Source organism: Schistocerca serialis, chromosome 1 (genome assembly GCF_023864345.2).
Source record: "Schistocerca serialis cubense isolate TAMUIC-IGC-003099 chromosome 1, iqSchSeri2.2, whole genome shotgun sequence".
In the NCBI taxonomy this organism is placed as follows: Eukaryota; Metazoa; Arthropoda; class Insecta; order Orthoptera; family Acrididae; genus Schistocerca; species Schistocerca serialis.
Genome location: NC_064638.1, coordinates 1,223,961,627 through 1,223,979,998, shown reverse-complemented (window position 1 = coordinate 1,223,979,998; position 18,372 = coordinate 1,223,961,627). Strand labels below are relative to the sequence as shown.

The window sequence follows — 18,372 nt, the reverse complement described above, 5'->3', positions numbered from 1 at the left end:
AACAAAACTTTATGAGTTTTTCTACGTATCTGTAGTGTGTCGTGACCATATGTCAATGACTGGAGCTACAGTGAATTTATGAAATCGCTTCAATCATTTGTAATAGCCCTGTATAAGAAGAGAATACCTAAATGGCTGCACCGAAATGCAAATAACTGAAAATAAATAGCATCAGCATATAAGCCATTTCGGAAATATCGTCGGTTTTTAATACTGTTTTTAAACGATATAAATGCCGCTTCGCAAAGAAAATAGACATTAGGATTATAGAAAAACATGTAGTCAGTATTTTGGCAATACAGACCGAATAATTGTCTGAGATGGAAATAAGTCCGTTTGGGTATTTGCTTTTCAATTGCCCTGGTGGGTAAATCGCCCAGGGAGCAGCTGCCGTTTTTTGAATGAAGCTCTTACTTCCATCCACATCAATACTCCAAAGGCTACCTGGTGAGCTGTGTGAGAGAGTACTTCTCGTACTATTAGGTGTTCTTCACTTTCCTGTTCCATTCATGAAGGGCATGTAGTAGAACTGTTGTCGATAAGGCTCTGTATGAACTCTAATTTCTTGAATTTTATAGTTGTGGTCATTCCGCGAGGCGTATGTGAGACCAAGTAATATTTTGTCCGGCTCTTCTCGGAAAGTACTCTCTCAAATTTTCAATAATAAACCGCTCCGTGATTCATGATGGCTCTCTTGCAGCGTTTGCACTAGAGTTCGGTGAGCATCTCTCTTCCGCCAACTAAACTTCTTCCTGACGAAACACGCCGCTCTTTGGTGGATATTCGCTCTCTCTTCTATAGTCCTACATGGTACGGGTCCCAGGCTGATGAACAAAAACTGGTCGAATAAGCTGGATAAACTGTACAGCCACGAGGGAATTGCGCACCCCGACATCCGCACGAGAGGTAGCAGCAAAAAGTAAAAAGAAAAAATCAGAAACTTCTGAAGCTCACCCCCGTATGGCTATCAACCAGCAAACCCACGACTAAAATCCAGAAAGAGCTTCCTCAGATCTACCGAGGCTCTAGTTGAGGCACCATAGCAATGCCGAATCGAACTATGGCGTCCAAGGCGTACCAGTACTGTGGAAAGGATTACATCAAGCGAAAGACTACCACCCGGCTACACAGAGAATTGGAGTACATGGGGATCCCTCAACAGACTACGCTCGGGTGTCACGAAATGTAAGAGCAATCTGACCAAATGCGGTTTCCTAGAGGAGCCACCACTCTGTGAGTGTGGAGCAACGCAGGCGACCTTCCACCTGCTCCAGTGTACCCCATGTCCAGCAACATGCACAACAGAAGACCTGCTACATGCAACGCCAAATGCAAATAGAGGTCGCTAACTTCTGGGCGGCAAATGTGTAAATAATTGTCTTGTAAATATATATACACACGACATGTAAATATTGTACATTATTATACATCGAAAATGCTTCTGACATGAATAAATAAATCAATATATTACATTTTCCCTAATGATTCTTCCTGTGAATCTCACACTCGCATCTGTTTTTCTTGCTATTTGTTTTACGTGGTCATTTCACCTAAGGTCGCTCTGGACAGATATTCCTATATATTTTAGTGTCATACAGTTTCAAGCAGTTTGTCACCAATAGGGTAGTAGATTTCGTTTCCTATGTATGCGAATTACGTTTCGTTTATTGAAGTTCAGGGCCAACTGTCAAAGCCGACATGATTTATCAGTCCTCTGCTGGTCCGTCTCTATATCGATGCGGTCACACGGCGTTGCTACCTTCTTATAGACAACTGCATCATCTGCGAACATCCTTAAAGAGCTTCAAACACTTTCTACTAGATAATTTATAAATACGTTGTAAACAGTAAAGATGCAGTCAAAGTTCCTCGAGGTACACTTGAAGTTAGCTTTACATCTGTCAATTTTGTTGTTAAGAGCGACGTGTTGAGTTCTGTCTGCAAGGAAGTCTTGAATCCAGTCGCAAATGTGGTCCGATACCAGGTAAGCTCACATTTTTTTTTCTCCAAACGGCAGTGCGAGACAGTGTCAAATGTCTTCCTGACGGCGAGGAATATGGCATATATTTGAACGGCAGTATCTACAACGATGTGGATCTCATGGAGGAAAAGAACAAGCTGAGTTTCGCTAAAGCTCTGTTCACGGATTCCATGTTGAATTTTAGAGAGGATTCTTTCGTCCTCCAAAACGTCATAATATATGAACGACAACATGTTCCGCAATTCTGGAACAGACTGACGTCAACAATATAGGCCTATAATTACGTGCATACGTCCTACCACCTTCCCTATAAGTGGGACGAAATGAGCTTTTTTTCAGTCGCTAGATACCCTTATGTGCTTCTGTAGAATCTTACTGATACCTCATCTGGTCCCGATTTCTTCCACTACAAAGCGACTGCAACTGTTTCACTTTTCCACAAGTACTTACCTCAATACCTGACATTTCGAGGTTATTACGATGATGGAAAGGTGAGACCTTGCTACTGTCTTCTTCCAGTTTCGGAAGAACGAAAAGTATTTCGGCCTGTACTAAACGGTGAAGTTGAGTCCGATCTCCGCGACATACATGTCACTCAGCTCATTACTCCTTGTTGCTCAAAATAATGTTCCGCGCATGTGATTGACGAATGACTAGTTGGGTGTAGTGCAGTTGTCTTAAATAATAAAAAAGGTTGCGACTGATTGATAGTTATTCGCCGCCGCTAAAGTACTGTACTGAATTGGAGAAAAGGTAAAAGTTCTCGTTACTTCACCTATCATCACTATGTACACTGACAAAAACATGTACCGACACCAAGAAGCTGTCCGACATAAAAGTTGGTAGTCATCTTTCTACGCCAGAAAGAGGATGTCTATTCAAATTTTGCACCAGTCACATAAGAGCGGTGCTAGTAGCTACATCATGAGGATGCATACGAGGTTTGCTTTAAATGCGAGCTGTAAAGGTCGTGAGCAATGGATATCTTTGAGATTCGACCTAATGATGTTAGTCAAGAATGCCTTTAAGATGACGAAGACGCTATTATCAACAGCTCACTACGTTTAAACGAGGTCGTGTAATAGTGACAGAAGAAGCCAGATGTTTCTTCCGCCTTACTGCAGAGTGTCTTGGCAGGCATCGGTGGCCAGAGAAATGCGCGGTCGCAGGAACGCAGGGCTTCAGACGGCCACGTGGCGCTACCGGGAGGGAAGACCATCGTGTTCGGCGTTTGGCTGTGGCTCATCGTACTGCATCTGCAACAACATCTCTAGTACCAGTTGGCACCGCAGCGACACAACAAACTGTTACAAATCGATTACTTCAAGGACAGCTCCCTACCAGATGCCATGAAGCGTGCTTTCCGCTGACCCCAAACCACTGCCGTTTACGACTTCATTGGTGTCAAGCGAAGCAGGGTGCAGATTTGGTGCGTTTTCTGATGAAAACCAGTTCTCCCTCGGTGCCAGTCATGCCGTGTGTTGGTTAGGAGGAGGTCGTTGAGGGCCTGCAGCCAACCTGTCTAAGTGCAAGACACAATGGACCCACACTTGGAGGTATCGTTCGGGGTGCGATTTCTTATGAAAATGATCCCACGGACCCTGATGGCAAATTTGTAGATCAGTCTGATGATTTGATCTATCATGCTGCTATTCCTGGGGGTATTTTCCAACAGGGTAAATGGTTGTCACTTAAATACGTCGCCTACAGAAATGTAGTCTCGATATTTCATTACTCTACATTAATTATTTCTTGACACTGGGATTCTTTTTCCGTCATTGTATATTACACAAATGTCCGTCATAATCTGGAAACTGAGAGGCCACTGGATCGAATCCTGGCTGGAGTACGGACATTTCCCTTTAATCTAGCCTTCACCTCTCAACCAAATGAGGAGTGACCAGGAACGACACGTTAAATCGTAGGTCCCCTTTCTCCGATTGGATAACTGGGCTAGACTGGAGACATACCAGTTGCTGCGTCCACTTGAAAGAGTTGCACTCCGTTATTAAGCTACATGCAGCCTCAGGTAATGAGTAAAATAGCAGTATACAAAGCGAAAGTATAATCACAAGTTCGTCATAAGCAGCACTTAATGTGCCCAAGACTAAACCCAAGCCAAGACTGACTTTACATGGTTATTAATTTCAGTACTAAAATATATTCAATCTTAGGGACGTCATCGTCTATTTTCACGTAACCACGAACTGTAAGATAGTCGCAAATGAAAGCTGTGATCCATGAAGTGTAGAATCCAGTCCATGAAAACAAAAATTGTCCTCAAAATCTCAATTTCGGCCAGTGGTAATCATCTTCGTATCTGCAGAAAAAGGGGAAGCCAAGTACAAATAAAAGACAGTCTACAGATTGTAAACAACGAACTATGACATAGTAAAAGTATTACGTTCATATACATAAAATATATGAACTTAAACACGCTTAGAACACATCCTAATAAAATAAAGCCAGACTGGCATGGGTAAGAGATAGAAAATCAGCTAGGCATCGTCGAACATAACTACAAATATGGTGCGAACTAAGCCACAGTACTTGCAGAACCACCATGTGGATGCTGGTGCTGTACCCATTGAACTGACGTACAGTCACCATGAAAAACATGGTCGTGTCGTAAACTCGCCAGGTGTCGCTACTGTAACATATTTCACCAGTATACCATTACATAAAAATGCAGTTGACTGATAACCTCCAGTTAAGTAAAAACTACTCTTGGTTTGAACAGTGTTCCAGGTTTGTACAGTGATTAAATCAGCACATTGAAAACACAAATGATATAAATTTTTAAACTTATAAAAAGTTATTAGAAAGGAAATGGGTATGTGTCAACATAGTATTGCGAAACGCTGTTGCTGAGATTTTAGATAACCAATAACGACATACCTGAGCAACAATCTTAAAGGGCTCACGAAATTCCATATATATGATAAAATAACCACTGGAAAGAGATCATAGATATAAAACTTATAGACTAGAGATAATAATCAGTGTCCTTTGTTGGCTTAGCTGCCAGAATGTGGAATATATATTTTATCACTGCCTGCCGATGACTTTAAAACCAGAATAATGTGCTGCATCATGCCGATTTGCAAATTTTACATACAATCGCTAGACTTTTCAGAGATTCAGTATGCTGGTGTTTCTGTAGTATGTTACGCAAAGGCTCCGCGTCTGGCAGCAGAAAAATCATGAGACCAGTTTAGCTGTGAACGTCACATCACAATGACAGAAGAAGCCACAGCGCTGGGGTGGTTTGATTATTTTGCATTAGTTGCTGTAAGTAGATTATACTGACTGCACTGGAACTGTTTCTGAATGTCAGACTTGCTACACCGACATAGCACAGCCAGGGCTGTGAAACCGCTGATACACAGGAGAAGATGAGGAAATGATATCACGATTACTCAATGGCCACGCCTTGCCCCACGGTTCTGTTGTGACACAAAAAACAGCGGACCAAGTTCACAAGTGTATTGCCCATTCAAACAGGCGGGAGATTCCTCGCGAGTAGCCAGCTACCAGGGCAGATCTACACTTGTCTGTGACTAGAAATGGGTCGTCAAGCTGCCACCGCCAGACACTTTCCACTAGTTGTGCTGCAGATTTGCTGCCTTCCAACTGGCGGGCCACCTGCTGATTAGCTTTCATCCAGTGCTGGTCACCTGCACTGGGGGTCCATGGTTCGTTCCTGGGCCGGCCGCGGTGGTCTAGCGGTTCTAGGCGCTCAGTCCGGAACCGCGGGACTGCTACGGTCGCAGGTTCGAATCCTCCCTCGGGCATGGATGTGTGTGTGATGTCCTTAGGTTAGTTAGGTTTAAGTAGTTCTAAGTTCCAGGGGACTGATGACCACAGATGTTAAGTCCCATAGTGCTCAGAGCCATTTGAACCATTTGGTTCGTTCCTGGCTCACCTGGCTACCCATCTGCTTTAGCCTGTTTGGACAAACTGTAGGTGTTCGCCATCGTTATTTTGGGCAGCTGTGTTGCTATTTGCTATCACCTGCGTGACAAAACGTCACTGCTGTGATCCACTGCTGGCGGCGCGGGGTCCACAGTAACATTCTGCACGCTCCGCATTGAGCAGTGTATTCCTGCCACTGCATTGGACTGCTTACTCTGGCTGCCGCATATCGCTGATCATGTAAGCTCATCTGACCGCCGCCCCACGGCCGCCTGCTGATCCCAACACACTTCATCAGTCGTCTCTGTCCTTTGCCTTGGGGGCGTTGATCGGCACCTACCACCACGATCAATGTACTTTGACATGGAATAAAAGATTACGTACAAACCCTGTTACCATGATGGGATGCCAGGCACCCACCTGGTACCTACCCACCGCACTGTTGCTACTACACCTTAGGTGGTGAACCACAGACCTCTGAACACTTGCCTCCCAGCTCCAGCACCCACCACAGAGGTCATTCACCCTGATCTGTATAAGTGGTGTCAGATGTGTTCCTGCCACAGGCAGCTGCATCAAGATAGCCTTCGGTGACGACAGCGTCCAACGTTAGAGAACGCACTGGGGTGAGTAGATTCACCGTTTTCCTCTCTCACTCTCGTATTTTCTCTGCAAGTGTTATGATTTTGATATTGGACTGCCATATGCCCTAGAGGGTGGAGCTTTTTAGACCTGAAGGACAGTCGGTATTCCACAGTTCTCTCATTCGTCCACTGAGGTGCACCTCGTGTAACCTCTTAGGCCACATTACAGTCAACACCAGTTAAGTGTCACATGTGCCATATGCATGACCGTTTTGCTAAACAGTGTACCGAGTCGATATTGCTCATGGTTAGACATAATGAATGGGGGTCTTGATTGGGGGTGTTGCGTTTCTATTACAGTTGCCTGAACTGTTACTATCTGTGTGTTCTTTTTCTGATGTATTTTTGTTTACTGGATAGAGGTCCCACAATGAGAGAGTCTGAGACACAGGGTGGTATCAGGCCAGCAGCATTTGAAGTTACATTCAGCTGCCACTAATTTGCTCCTCTTTGGGTAACGCGTCGGAGCATGCGTTGGCATTTATAGATAACCCGTGTTCAGCTGCATGCCTGGGTTTCTGGACAGATGACTAGCTGCTGCAGATGACGAGGCTGTGCTTTACGGAAGGAGCAAACATATACGTTATGTATCTCGAAGACTTGAAAAATGGGCCCCTAATCGGGCAACTTGAAGAAGATCTGGATCAACGGTCTAAGTAGAAGATTAGCTCTAGATTCATTGGTAAACAGCTAAGTGGGGTATCAGAGTCGGAAATAGTTAGTAGAAAGTTATGTGGATAGAACAAGAAAGATTATTGCGAATAACCATGAACTGACAGGGAGTGACAGAGAGAGTAAAGTTATTCGTCAGTAGGATGCCTTTCTCGTAGCGATTCCGCCCAAGTCAGTGAAACTAGCTAGAACAGATAGTCCGGAGCACTACTTATAACGCAAATCTATTACATCTAATTACAACAAACAAATCTGAACTCCTTGAGGATGTCCACTTAAAACCTGGTATCAATGACCATGAGGCAGCTATAGCGACGGTGAATACCAAACCAAAACAAGCTGAAAGATTTATATGTACTGCAAACTAGACAAAGAAGTAGTATTGTCATATCTCAATGACAGGACAGGTATGTACCCAACACAACAGTTCACCATGGGAGGGGCCATCAATTAGCATACAGTGACTGTAAGGATTCCAATACCGACCGTAGCAGAATATTTTCAAATGATCGTCCGCAAAAAACAAAAAAAATTTTAGTCGGACGTAAAACTGTTTTTGTCATCAAACTTAGTGTCCAGTCACTAACGTGCGAGACAGGAATTGAAATTTGGAGCAACAAAGCGGTAGCAGAAACGATTAACTCTGTTTCGAAAAGTTCTTTTACAAAGGAAACCCCAGGTGTATTGCCTCAGTGTAATTCTGGTACCACTAAAAAGAAGAGTGAAGTAGATATTAGTGTCAATTGCTTCGAGAAACAGCTGAAATAGTTAAAATCTGACAAAGCTCCAGGGCCAGATGGAATTGCTACCAGATTCTACATCCAGTTTGCGACTGAGTTATCGCCTCTGTTAACTACAATCGCTCGAACAAAAAATCTGCCCATTAGATGGGAAAAATCACGTCACAGCTGTTTACAAGGTGGATAGCAGAAGTGACCACAAAACTGTCGTTCAATATCCTTGACATCCATTTATTTTAAAATTCAGAACATACTCTGAGATCAAACATAATGAGGTACGACTTCCTTCATGACAATCAACATGGACTTTGAAACTACCAGTCATATGACAGCAAACTTGCAATTTCCTCACGTGGATGTACTGAACACCATGGGGCGAGGCAGTCAGGTAGATGCAGTATTTCTCAATTTGCAAAAAGCATTTGACTCCGTACCACACTTAGCTTTATTATAAAAAGTGCGTTCGCATGGTTATGAAGAGAATTTTTGACTGGATTGGGGATTTTTTCGTAGTGAGGGCGCACAAAGTTATCTTAGAGGGAGAGTCACCGTCAGATGCAGACATAACTTTAGGTGTACCACAGGGAAGTGTGTTGGGTCTCTCGCTGTTTATGTTGTATATTAATGATCTTGTGGGTAATGATAACGATAACGATAAAAACTTAGTGTTCTGTGACTACAGTATCAATTACACACAGCTGAAATCGGCAACCACTAACAAAAACTTAGGAGAAGTACTTTGTAAGGACATGACCTGGAACTCACTCATGGATAAAGCAGATGACACACTTCGCATTATTGGTAGAACACTAGAAAAATGCAACAAACCTACTAAGTTTTTTCCGTACAAATCACTCGTCCGAACCATCCTGGAATGCTGATCAAGTGTATGGGGCTACCAACAAGTAGGCCTAACGGGGGAAACTGAACGTATACAGAGAAGGGCAGCACGAATGGTCTCAGGTTTTCTTGTCCTGTGGGGGATGGCACAAAAATGTTCAAAGAATTCAAGTAGTAGAGACGTGCAAATAGGCGTAAACTGTCCAGAGAAAACCTACTTACAAAGTTTCAAAAAACCTCTTTAAATGATGAATCTAGTAATATACTATATCCCCATAAATACTAGTCTCACGGGGATCGTGAGGACAACATTACATTAATTACAACGTTCACAGAGGCATTTAAACCATCATTCTCCCCATGCTCCGTAAGTGAATGTAACCGGAAAACGCCCTTATAACTGGTGGAAAGGGATGTACCCTCTGCCATGCACTTTATACTGGTTTGGAGGGGCCGGTGTATGTGTAGATCTAGAAGATTTCAAGAAGGTTATATGCCGAAAACGCAAAGGATCTGGCTGACACCTTCTGTGTGGCCTCAGATCTCAAAGAGACAGCTGTGGTATAAAAGGAGTGTGTTTTCTACTGACAGAGGGGTCATCGAAGTATACATTCGCGTCACATTCAAAGACAATGTTGTCAACCACAGTGTAAAAACTTGGAGTTGTTGTGCAAAATGGATACAATGGCTCTGAGCACTATGGGACTTCACATCTGAGGTCATCAGTCCCCTAGACTTAGAACTACTTAAACCTAATGACCCTAACGACATCACACACATCCATGCCCGAGGCAGGACTCGAACCTACGACCATAGCAGCAGCGCAGTTCCGGACTGAAGTGCCTAGAACCGCTCGGTCACAAACGCTGAGCACTGAGAGCACGATTGTAGAAGTAAGAGGAAAAAGGGGGAAGGACAAACTGCTTGTAACCAATCACTGAACATCCATCAGGCAGCGTTCCCAGTAACGGGCAATTCTGCAAAGACCTATGTAGAGGCCAAATGTTGCTTAATTGGCGTAGTAGACTGTAAAGAGCATACATTGTTGTTGAAAGGTGGGGAGCGTGAAACTGGAAGTGCCATGAGACCAAATAACATCAATCAACCAGAGTGAAGATTTTAATTTACTTAATCTAGGATTGCACTGATTGAATGAACAGACAAATACACAAATAACTGCCAACAACAAAGACGCAGAAGGAACCAGCCAGGTCCTTCACAATAAGCTGATAATGCGCCCAGCAAGAAGTAGGCGCTGGTCATCAGTACTGGATGTGCCCCCCCCCCCCCCCCTCCCCCTTCTCCTATACAACTTCTGTCTAAATTTATGAATCCCGTGCCTGTAATACAGTAGCTCATTAGATAGCATATGATAAATACGCTCGATAGCCAGGGCGATTTCTCTGCTGATTATTATGCCCGAGTGATTAACAAAATGCAAACAGCCAAAAAACACTGGCAATGCAAATAATTCCACAGTATGGCAATTAAAAAAAAATGTTCAAATGTATGTGAAATCTTATTGGACTTAACTGCTAAGGTCATCAGTCCCTAAGCTGACACACCACTTAACATAAATTATCCTAAGGACGAACACACACAACCATGTCCGAGGGAGGACTCGAACCTCCGCCGGGAACAGCCGGACAGTCCATGACTGCAGCGCCATAGACCGCTCGACTAATCCTGCGGGGCTATGACAATTAAACCAATATAGGAAATAACAGAGCTTAAAACAACTTAACAAAAGGAATAAAATAGCAATCTAACGTCTAAATAGGGCAGCTATTTGCTATTTATGATCCAAGAACTTCGTGAAAGCCATAAAGAAGTTTAACCTAACATGGAATGATACACTAGCAAAGACATCGTTGACAATACCCAAGTCAGAGTTCAGGATTCTGTCCGCGGCTAAATCACCTGTGTACAAAATTCTGTTTAGTTTACCACATAACTTACAACCAGTAACTGAACAATGTCAAAACAGAAGAAAATACTTGGCCTGGGGAGTACCAGCCATTATTGAAAAGAAGTCATTGGACAGTACAAAGAAATATAGATTCTGTTGTGATCATGGCAACCTAAATAGTATACCGATTACAGATGCGCTTCTGATACCAAATATTACATAGAACCTGGAACACTTAGGACAGTGTAAATACATGTCCACAATACACCTAAACCATGGTTACCATCAGCTGGAATTACTGTCAGAGGACTGACCGAAAACTAAATTGGTAGGCCCTTGCGGTCAATACCTATATTGGTGAATGGAGTTCAAATGGTTCAAATGGCTTTGAGCACTATGGGACTTAACATCTGAGGTCATCAGTCCCCTAGAATTTAGAACTACTTAAACCTAACAAACCTAAGGACTTCACACACATCCATGCCCAAGGCAGGACTCCAACCTGCGACCGTGGCAATCGCGCGGTTCCAGATTGAAGCGCCTAGAACCGCTAGGCCACTCCGGCCGGCAGTGAATGGAGTTAAGTTTAACAAATGCACCTGGCATGTTTCAACAGCTGCTGTATGGAGTATTAAATGGTGGCAACGCATGGTGTACCTTGATGACATTTTCATGTTTTCAAGGGATATGGAGGAACATGTACAACAGTTAAATGAAATTTTTGGGAGATACCGTTCCTCATATACGACTGTTACCATAGAGAGCTGCCATTTTGTGTTAAGGGAACTGAACTACTTAAGAAACAGAACTATCCAGGAGCGTAAAAACGGATCCCAGATTGAAATATTCAGTGAAATGCTTCATAGCACCACAGACAAAGCCGGCCGGAGTGGCCGTACGGTTCTAGGCGCTTCAGTCTGGATCCACGTGACCGCTACGGTCGCAGGTTCGAATCCTGCTTCGGGCATGGATGTGTGTGATGTCCTTAGGTTTGTTAGGTTTAAGTCCCATAGTGCTCAGTTCCATTTTTGAACCACAGACAAATAAAAGTTACAGTCATTTTTAAGGTTTTATAATTACTATGGAACATTTATGATGTGATTTGCGGACATTGTATGAACACCTATGCATCTTCTGGAGTCGCAATGGATAGTAGTATGTCAAGTTGCTTTTGAAAACTGAAAGAGGTATTAACAACTATCATTGTGTTGGTCTTCCCAGATTAGAAATAGGAATTTCTTACGTTGTGCGATTCAAGCAACTACGTGTTGGCTTGTTTTCTCAGTCAAGAAGCTCGGGGTAACGAACATCCAGTTTCTTTTGCTTCATGAGACTTAAACAAGACTGGGATAAATTACTGTACCATTGAGAAGGAGATCTTCAGCTTCATATACAGTGTGAGACACTTCTGATGTAATCTGTGTGATAGGAAATTTAAGGTACTGGCTGTTCATGCGGCATTCATATGTTTTTAGGTTTAACAGATCCATCAAGTAGACTTACATACAGAGCTCCGAAACTATGTGAGTTTCACTTCTAAGTGATTCACGAAACAGGTAAGAAAGGTTGTGTTCCTAATGGGCTTAGCAGGCAGACTAGTGTAGAACAGCCACTGGATCATAGCCTCGTGGAACAGCAAAAGGTAAAAGCTCCTGATGCGGATTATTGATGTTCATTGTTCTTGATACTTTGGTAGTGCCTGTTGCACTGCAGGAAAAAAAATGTTAAAGGAATCACATGATTCTGTCTCTTTGGGCCTGGAGAAGGTAGGATGACAGACCAGAGGGTATCTGAGCATTATTGGCAGAGGAAATGGAAGTGAGATAGCAGATCTGTATGCAAGAACTGTGTGCCATGTGCACACTGTGGAGATTGAAGTCAACAGGTGCCACTGCAGAGGTTACCAGAAGCAATCAAACACTTCATGATGACTGAAAGGGACATTTTAGAATCTTTCCGTCAGATACCAGTCGGAAACCACTATTTTCTGATTATTACACACATAAAAAAAGTTTTCCATCACCCTGGTTCCCAGAACTCCTGAAGATTGAAGTTGACTGTCCGTTTGACTGTTCAGAGATATCACTAAACCCACCAAAAGAGGTAAATAACCATGCATGAGCAGGCAATTGGTTCCAGTCATTCCACCAGGAAGGAGGGACACGGCTCATGTTGTCTGTAGTTCAACCATGCCTAGACGGTCAATACCGCGGTTCTGTCGCGTCCGCATTGTTACTTTGTGTCAGGGAGGGCTCTCAACAAGAGAAGTGTCTAGGCGTCTTGGAGTGAACCAAAGCGATGTTGTTCGGACATGGAGGAGATACAGAGAGACACAAACTGTCGATTACATGCCTCGCTCAGGTCGCCCAAAGGGTTACTACTGCAGTGGATGACCTCTGCCTACGGATTATGGCTCGGAGGAAACAGCAACGCCACCATGTTGAATAATGCCTTTCGTGTAGCCACAGGATGTCGTGACTGGGCGCAGTAGGCTCATGCGCGACTTCACTTCCGACGTCCATGGCGAGGTCCATCTTTGCAACCACGACACCTTGCACCGCCGTACAGATTGGCCCAACAACATGCCGAATGCACTGCTCAGGATTGGCATCACGTTCTCTTCACCGATGAGTGTCGCATGTGCCTTCAAATAGACAATCGTCGGAGACGTGTTTGGGGGAAACCCGGTCAGGCTGAACGCTTTAGACACACTGTCCATCGAGTGCAGCATGGTGTAGGTTCCCTGACTTTTGGGGTGGCATTGTATGGAGCTGATGTACGCCGCTGGTGGTCATGGGAGATGCCGTAACGGCTGTACGATACGTGAATGCCATCATCCGACCGATAGTGCAACCATATCGGAAGCATATTGACAAGGCATTCGTCTTCATGGACGAAAATTCGCGCCCCAATCGTGCACATCTTGTGAATTTCATTCAGGATAACAACATCGCTCGACTGACGTGGCCGACATTTTCTCCAGACATGAACCCTATCGAACATGCCTGGGAAAGACTGAAGATTATGGACGACGTAACCCACCAACCACCTTGAGGGATCTACTCCGAATCGCCGTTGAGGAGTAGGACAATCTGGACCAACAGTGCCTTGATGAAGTTGTGGAAAGTATGCCACGACGAATACAGGCATGCGTCAATGCAAGAGGACGTGCTACTGTGTATTAGAGATACCGGTGCGTACAGCAATCTGGACCACCGCCTCTGAAGGTAACGCTGTATGGAGATACAACATGCAATGTGTGGTTTTCATGAGCAATAAAAAGGTCGGAAATGATGTTTACGTTGCTCTCTATTCCAATTATCTGTAGAGGTTCCGGAACTCTCGGAACCGAGGTGATGCAAAGCTTTTTCGAAGTGTGTTCAAACCATTTTTCACGATATGTTGCGATTGTTGCAAGTTCAAATCAACTGGTGGACAAGTAGCACATGCAATGTGCATATAGCGACCCTCACACAGATTTGCTACAACACATTGTATTCACAACAGGGTAAGGGTTTACCAGTAATCAAACTCGCATTGTATCTTTCACTACTGATACAGCAATTCTGTTCGCACTGTGTCTTTCACTACTGATGCAGTAATTCTATACCCATACACATCACCACACTCAGACGCCCATCAAAAACCGGCCACGTTCCACCCACAAGCTGCAGCTGGAATTGTGCCTTCAGTAGGCAACAAACAGCAGTTACATTTGCTGAGAACTGCAATTCACCATTTGAACCGAGCCAAGAGAATACACGCCGAGTGAAAATAAGAAACCACTGTGTACTACGTTCCAACCAGCACATACAACACAGCTGCATAGAGTACTATTAGTGCCTCGCTGACTCCTTCACTCACAGCAAGGAAGAGTGTTCACATTTCAGTCGCGCCATGCACATTCCATCTGCACTCAGTATCTCCTCCTGCGCCACAGGGCTCAGTATTTTAAGTAGCCGAGCCAGTGTTTAGTAATGAGAACCACAAAATTAGAGCGAAATGTCGAACAAAGATTACTACGAACGCCGAAGCAAAGTCAACCGCGCCACGGTTCAAGATTAAGCTGACACCACATGAACTGTTCCTCAAAGGCAAACCTGCTCACCTACACGGAACGGCCAGGGCTGTGAAACTGCTGGGGCAGTGATGTTACGGTTGACCAACGACCACGCCTTGCGCCTCGGTTCTGTTGTGACTAAGGAGAGAACTGCCACAATAGCGGACCAAGCTGGCACATATACTACCATTTCTAGACACGCAGGTGCACTCGCCAAACAGCAGGTAGCTACGAGGCGAGATCTACACCAGTCTACGACTGGAAATAGGTCAACAGGCTGATGCCGTCGGATGCTGTCTCCAGGAACTGCAGGTCTACTGTCTACACTAAATCCGAATGCTACTGACACGCTTCCGAACCAGCAGGCCACTTGCTGGCAAACTATCCTCCACTGCTGGTCACCCACCCTGGGGGATGGATCGTGCCTGGGCCACCTAGCCATCCAACTGCCAATGTCTGTGTGGTTAAACTCTTTTGTTGTTCGTCAGCGCCTTTGGGAGGCTCTGGTTGCTAGTGTGAGTGCGACCATCCGCGCTGGGGTCAACGGTTTGCTTCTGCATGCTGTGGTGAAGCCCAGACTGAGCTGTTCATACCAGAGCGAGCTGGCTGACTACTCTTAAGCCGTCGGCACACGGACCGTGATTCCGAACGTTGAGCGTTGAGCGTGCCGAGTTTCTACGTCATAGCGTGGAATGGCACGGTTGGGGGTCTTTCCGAACGTGCAGAGCAATATCCGGCATGTCAGATATTCTGAACGTGCGTCTGAGCGTTGACCAATTAGATGGGACACCACCACTTACGTCACACGCACGCCATCTCCCTTCAGTACAGAGTTGTGAGGCGTCATATTGGCATTCATTTCAAGTTTATATGTAGATATGCTGTTTCTGAGGACCAGGAAATTGAGAATCACTGGAAAACCCGTTGTTAACTGTGTGATTCGTTCCAATAAACTGATGAGAAGCAACATATTCATGGCAAACGAATTATTGTAACTTGCGTATTATGAGAGTAGGCTACTTGAAGGCAACGACAAACTGAAGATACACCCAAAACGCATTGTTCTTGGTACAATTTGTTATAACTAAATTTCAATTGGTAACATATCTACGATAAGGTTTTCTGCAAGAGGTAACATACTATGATTAGTGGCATAAGTTGGTTTGCTGGTTTAGTGTAATGAGTAGCATCGCTCTCTTGCTTTGGGTTGTTAGTTGGGGCGGTGGTTCGAGTCACGAAACTCCTGAATTTTATTTCCTGACATTCGCGTTTCTATTAGTTTCTGATTCTTTATTATTAGTTTAATATAAGTATATACTATAATATGTGATGTTATGTAAATATAACTTCAACTCTTTGATGCACAGATTTTATGTTTAATTAATTTTTTAATAAAACATGCATTTTCTATGTCTGGTGGGGTTGCTAATAAAGGAAAACATGAATTAAAATTTTTTATTGTATTGATTTTGGTTTTAGATGGTGGTATATATAATATACCACCATGCCACTTAGGGCCGTACCTAAAGTTTTTGAGATATCTTGGTTTGTGCTTGTAACTCACCTTTAAATTCTACTCTAAGCAGTAATAATTAGTATAATTAATGTAAAATAATTTTATTTCTGGCAATTGGTCATTTACAATACAAAATCAAATTACAAACCTTACAAATAAAATATGTTTCTTATTCCTTTTTGTGAAAATCTTGAAAGCACCTTTTTGTTTTGCTAAGGCACAAAGGCACTTTGCATTCAGCGCACATCCAGAAAGTGCGCACTTGCTTCTTTTTTGTACTGCATTTCGCACAACGTCTGGCGGTAGTACGCTCTGGCTGGTGGGATGAATTGTCGAGACGCTGGCGTGAGGAAACATATGGCTTGTTTTTCTTTACGTGGACTTGACTCTCATGAAGTCTAGATGGCCTCAATGGTGTTTTCTGGGTTACTAAGCTTTGCAGGATACTCATCCTGAAGACTTTGGCAGTCATTTTTTCTCTATCGCCTAGTTCCTTCCAAATTATATAGCTGTTGACGATACTGACATCAAGCAGGTGAAAGAATATTCGGTGCCACCACTTTTTACTTCTCCGGCTTATTTCATATGATTTTTTCAGTTGGTCGAACTTGTCGACATTGTTCATGTGTGCATTGTAATCCATCACTGCTTGAGGACAAGGTAGCTCTATGCGTGAACCATCTCTTTCACGGCGAGTCACTGTAGTAACTTCAGGACTGTGAAAATTTGAAAGGAGATGAACAGCTCTCTTATCTTTCCACTTCAAGTAGAGGATGCCACAGTTGCTGACCCTCCAGTCAAATTCACCTCTGCTTAATTCTTTGTCTGTTTTTAATTTGGGTAAATGTTTCCTTGTTGGTTGAACTGTCCCACAGGCATATATGTTTCTCTGCTGTAAACCAGCCAACAAGTTATAGCTATTGAAATAGTTGTCGAAATAAAGATAATGGCCTTTATTTACGAGTTCAGAGGACAAACTCAGCACTACATGCTCCCCAAGGCCTGTTTGCACTGTGTCACCTACTTTTCCGGTGTAAATATCAAATTTCAAGTTGTAAGAGGTCTTGTCACACAGCATCCACACTTTGTAACCACGCTTTATGGGTTTATCTCTCATGTATTGTTTCATACTGTTGCGGCCTTTGAATTTGATCATTGACTCATCAATTGCTAGGTGTTTGCTGGGTTGGTAACACTTGGAAAAAGATTCAGATAGTATCTTGATCACTGGTCGCAGCTTGTACAGTTTGTCATAACCTGGGTGTCCTTTTTCTGGATGCAATGTGTTATCATTCAGATGAATGTTCCTCAGTAACCATCCAAACCGATTTACTGCCATCAGAGATGCAATATAACGATCATGAAGTTCTGGGGCACTAGACCAGTAGTCTCTGTATGCTGGCATACGCTTTATACCCATCAAAATGTTGATTCCCAGGAAAGTTCGTATTTCATTGTCAGTTGTTGGAGTGAAAGACTTGCCAGATTGCGTCGCATATAAATTTGTTTGGAAAACGATTAGCTGAACTAGCTCTTTTGGAAATATTTTTTCGAATATATCGATAGGTTCTGGATCATCAATGTCCCTAATAAAAGCACTTGGTCCTGATTCACTGTCGAACTGCATTCCTGAGGTAGCATTGAATTGTTGTCCCCAAGTTGGCGCTGTGTCAGCAGCGCGTTTTGGCGGAGTGGACTCACTTTCTTCCTCGCTCTCTGAAACTTCGCCTTCAGACGACACAATAGCCTCCGCAACAATGCTTGCTTCATAATCAGATTCGTCATCTGTGGTGTCAACAGTGGAATCCTCGTCTGATGGAATTTCACACAATAATCGTTCGATTTCTTCATCTCGTAAGCCTCTTCTTGACATTTTCATTTTCAAACAACAGCCTGAATCCAAGTAAAGAATACGTAAGCAAAACAAAATGGAGAAAGAGCTAAAATAAGTCACAACACAATTAAAAACTAAACTTTGTAGCGGAGGATTTCGAATTTTATACTAGGAAACGAAATGCAATAGAATACTGCTACATGCACGGTGGTACAAATAATATACCACCAAAATAAATTGTATATAAATAACGGAAGATTG

The 18,372-nt window shown here is 43.5% G+C and overlaps 1 protein-coding gene across 1 annotated transcript; it reads right to left on the bottom strand.

Moving 5' to 3' along the window:
- Positions 1-6,132: 6,132 nt before the first annotated feature.
- Positions 6,133-18,150, bottom strand: LOC126456668 (piggyBac transposable element-derived protein 4-like). Its single transcript, XM_050092413.1, has 2 exons — positions 17,302-18,150; positions 6,133-6,252 (listed from the first exon to the last, which is right to left on the bottom strand). The coding sequence occupies exons 1-2, from the start codon at positions 18,148-18,150 to the stop codon at positions 6,133-6,135; spliced, it is 969 nt and encodes a 322-aa protein (XP_049948370.1).
- Between the last annotated feature and the right edge of the window lie 222 nt (positions 18,151-18,372).